Source organism: Lolium rigidum, chromosome 4, assembly GCF_022539505.1.
Source record: "Lolium rigidum isolate FL_2022 chromosome 4, APGP_CSIRO_Lrig_0.1, whole genome shotgun sequence".
NCBI lineage: Eukaryota > Viridiplantae > Streptophyta > Magnoliopsida > Poales > Poaceae > Lolium > Lolium rigidum.
Window position 1 is genome coordinate 52351832 of NC_061511.1, and position 4322 is coordinate 52356153.

At 48.4% G+C, this 4322-nt stretch overlaps 1 protein-coding gene across 1 annotated transcript; it reads right to left on the minus strand.

The window, feature by feature from the left end:
• Positions 1 to 1071: 1071 nt before the first annotated feature.
• LOC124647047 lies at positions 1072 to 2338 on the minus strand. The gene is made up of 3 exons (XM_047187043.1): positions 1829 to 2338; positions 1436 to 1736; positions 1072 to 1115 (listed from the first exon to the last, which is right to left on the minus strand). The coding sequence occupies exons 1-3, from the start codon at positions 2336 to 2338 to the stop codon at positions 1072 to 1074; spliced, it is 855 nt and encodes a 284-aa protein (XP_047042999.1).
• Positions 2339 to 4322: the final 1984 nt, after the last annotated feature.

Sequence of the window (4322 nt, forward strand, 5' to 3'; positions counted from 1 at the left end):
ACCTGAACATCCCGCCGAACGTGGAGTCCCATCGAACGGTGAAAACTGCAACCGATAATCTCTCTAAATTCGGCCGACCGACGGCTAGCACTCGCCTCAAGAAAAAAAATTGACCTCACTGCATGTCTCCTCTTTAAGCCGGTACACACTGTCCGCGCGCTCCGAGAACTGCAGCTGCCTCGCTCTAGGCAGTACACCTGCTGGGTAGTGCTACTGCCATACTATCCTCCCTTTTCTACACTGCCTCACGATCACCTAGTGTTTTTTTTGCCCACGTTACCCTCCTTTTCATCCCTCGCGATTACCTACGACTCGCGGGTATAAAATAATTCTGAACCATGCCTCTTTATATTACTTCAAACGTTCTTCAAAATTGCCTCTACAAATATTTTAACCAACAATTTATCAGCCATGGGCGCGACATGGCGCGGCGCCAAGCTTCCTAGTTTTTCTTGAAAGCAGGATAACTCCTGGCTTCTGCATCAACGTTTCAAATTCCATGCTTTGGACAACTGAAGAATCTATTTTCGTCGAAGGTATCGACAGATTGATGATTTCTTAATCAGATGCAGCATTAATGCTTCACATTCAATCACATAGCAGTCTCTCTCGATGCTTCACATTTCCACAAGATCACTAGAAATATAAATCAAATCAAATGCACACGCAATAACACTTCGAATTAACAGATCTCCATTTCAAGACAACCTTCTGATTTCAAATCCAATCATTTTCAGGCAGCATTGTACCGTGGCATTGTTACCAGCTAGATTCTGAGATCAGAGCAAAATCACAAGGCAACTTGGTGCCTGTTCAGTAAGTGTCTTCATCGACTACGGTGAAGTTCAAAAGCATGTATCGATCATTATATTCTACAAGCACTCTTGCCAACTATTCTGATAGTCTGATGTACACTAGCGGTAGAGGGATTAGCTACACTTGAGCAGAATGAAAAGAGAGGAAACTGATCGCTAGATAGTCCTCAGTATAGTCAGTACCGATCATGGCAGCGGTGAAAGAATCACGCAAACAATTCCTAATCATGTCACTTCACGCCTCTCTGCAGAAAGTTCACTCCACAGCATCGACATTTGGGTACACCAATGAGTTGTCCACTGGAAATTCCATCAACATTTAGTAGTCAGTAACAGTGGTGAGAAGCAAGAGCAGATGGTGGAAATATATATGAACGACCCGTGCAGATCAGAATAGCCAATCATTTATTCCTCAAAATGTCAAGTAAAATGAACCAATTATCTTACATGCTAGCTAGTACCATATCAGAGCATGTAAAGAAACAATACCAGAGTTGATTAGTCACTGTAATGTTACTTTCATCAGCAAGATATAACGTAGAGTAGTGGGTAATAGCAATATCAGGTCAGGAATGCACGAGAGCTGGCCAAGAACACAAGCGAGTAGATCACCTCCTCACCTGGTGTCCCGTGCGTGATGATGACGATGTCGACGCGTTCGTTGCTGATGGGCAGGTCGATGAGCAGCGGCGAGAGCTCGGCGTGGGCGCCGGCGCGGACGCAGAGCGTGGTGTGGAGCGCCGACCTGTTCTGGCCCAGCAGGTTGGCCAGCGTGAGCCGCAGCTGCATGAGGCTATTGGTGTTGATCCGCACCGTCCGCCACCCCTGCTCGTCGACCTCCCCATCGGCGCCCGCGCGCACGTACCGGATCTGCCGCGACACCTCCTGCTCCGTCGGCGGGCCGTCCCGCCGCCGCATCATCTGTTGGAAAACCGATCCGTCGATCAGCATGCAACAAGTGACACAAGAGGTATCATAGAGATTCTAGAATGGCGGACGATGCGTATATATACCTGTGGCGGGGGATCGATGAGGGTGGGGCGCTCTAACCGAAGGGGCACGGCCTCGATGGCCCACTGCAACATGGTGCTGCCGTCGTCGCCGGCGACGGTGACGGCGACGCGCCACCGGAGATACTTGCCATTTGCGCGGAGGTACCTCCCGGCGGCGCTGCGCATGACGAAGGAGGCGCGTCGCCGGATGGCCTGCCAGAGCATCCCCCGCGGCGTGTTAGGGTGCAGCCGGCCGTGCTGCACGGCGGTGACGCCGTGGGTGGGCCCCATGGCTGCCTGGACGTCGGTCGCGAAGAGGTAGCGGCCGTAGGCGCCGCGGAGGAGGACGAAGGGCCCGCCCTCGGCGCCCTCCACCGCGCCCTCCACGGGCTGCACGGCCCACACCGTGTTGTGCGCGCCCCGCTGGCTGGAGAGGCACACGCCCCGCCCGTCGTCGTCGGCGGCCAGGTACTTGGTCCGCCGCACCCGGCAACGGAGACGCACGAAATGCACGTCGTCGAACACCTCCATCGGCCGGATCGGACGAGCGACGGATGCGGGGAGCCTGGGTCGGGCTGGGTTTTTTTCTTGGTTTCTCGCGAGGTGGAAGAAGCCAGAGTTAGTTACGGTGGTTACGGCCGGGCTGTGTGCGCGCCACAGCGGGAGTGTTTGAAGCGGGCGTACGTACCTCACTGAGGTCCACTGTTACATTACACTCGACTTGTCAGTTCCCTTTTAACTTTCGCGTCAAATTAAAGATGTTGGATAGGTCCATCTATATAAAACCAAAAAGAGCGGAAATTCACTCTTTCTCAAAATTTCCAGAGTTTTAATTAGCTTTGTCCGAAGACAAATGTTATAGCATTTGACAACCCATCACTACGGCACGGTACCGACTGCCTGGAGCTATGCTGACGGCCAAAGGTCGGGGCTTTCGGCGTAGTCCACGGACGCTGAGGGCTGTAAGAAAATCATCGGCACAACTACACCGTTTTCCTGTAGTGCATATATGAAATAATATCAGCATCTACTAATACCAAATCCATAACAGATAATGCAAATTGCTGATGTTTCTAATAATATTTATTTGATATCATCTACAATAGCGCAGGCATGCCTTGAAGATTATAAAGGCCAAGACACACGCCTAATCGCCATTGTGGTGCTGAGGCGGCATTTGCCGCCAGAAATAACTATATGTTAGGAAAGTGCAAACAAGCCATTTTTTTTCTTGCGGCACTTACATATCTGCTGCGAGCTCTCATGCACGACACGAATACTAAAACATATTGGTATATTAATTGGCGGCGCAAAATTTACTATCATGATACAAATAAGTACGACACACAATATGCCGTGTTAGGTAGATCTTTTACCTACCTAAATTAATCACAATCAACAATACATAATCAAGTGATCTATTATTTTGTTTCAGATAGTAGTTTCCATTGAATTAAGATATCAAATTCCATTAGGGTTATATTGATGCGTTGCAACCACTTTACATTGGGAAAAATCCCAGCAACTCCAAAAGAAAAGAAAAATAACTAAATCCCAAAAGGATAGATGGAGAAATGCAGGTTTAACTTCTACACCCATCCAAGATTTTAAACTTATCCTAGGACATTCTTCACGCACAGTAGTGCAACCGTGGCGACATGGCAGCCATCCCCCTTGCACGGTACCGCGATGGCATCCAGATGCCTGCCATTCTACAAGCTCACTTGGAGCTGAAAGGAACAACATAATGATTAGAATCGAGAATAAATATGGAGGTGAAAAAACAAGATGCAACAGGATCTCTAGAAGAGATGAATATCATACCTTAGAATCAGGAACAGAGGTGGAGGACTGCAACATTGGTGCGCCAGATCAAGAGACGGTACCCGACATGAATAACCTTTAGGTCTTTAACTTGCGCTTCACCTCCTTTCCATGATGAGAGTGGGGAGGTCGGTTAGTAGAAGAGATGGGAGTTTGTGAAATCTAGTTTTTCTTTAAAAAGATAGTATGATCTTGGGGTTGTCTTGGCAAGCCAGAGTCACTAACGGGGAGTGCAGCAGCGTACGGAGTGGTCATTTGTGAGTGCGACGACGTGCATACTGGGGAGTAGGGAGTGCCACTAAGGGTTTTCGATATTATATAATAAACTTGGCTGGAAAGTGTTTGTTAGGGTTTGTTTATGGTCTATTGAACAAGTATGACCAACTATGTGGGCCTCGTTTCCATAAATGGACTATACAAAAGCAAATCAAGGCTCGGCAGAGGTGGTTCCCACTTGTTAATGGGACGTGCTTTACCATTTTGTAGTTGTGTCCCAACTTTTGATGTCGATAACAATGGATGGCACAACTATTTGAATCCATTCCATTTACCACTGCACTACGAGGGTCGGGATTTGCTGTAACCTACCACTGCATTCTTATCCACGGTTAAGGAGTGTATTTCGGCACATATATATCCGCCGTCCTTTTAGGCTTTTAGCCATCGATAAATTGCATAGCCTAGGCAAAAC

Coding starts and splice junctions, on each gene's coding strand:
- LOC124647047 (XM_047187043.1), bottom strand. CDS start 2,338: ATGGAGGTGTTCGACGACGTGCATTTCGTGCGTCTCCGTTGCCGGGTG. Junction 1,737..1,828: donor TCATCGATCCCCCGCCACAG/GTATATATACGC, acceptor GTTTTCCAACAG/ATGATGCGGCGGCGGGACGG. Junction 1,116..1,435: donor CATCACGCACGGGACACCAG/GTGAGGAGGTGA, acceptor TGGAATTTCCAG/TGGACAACTCATTGGTGTAC.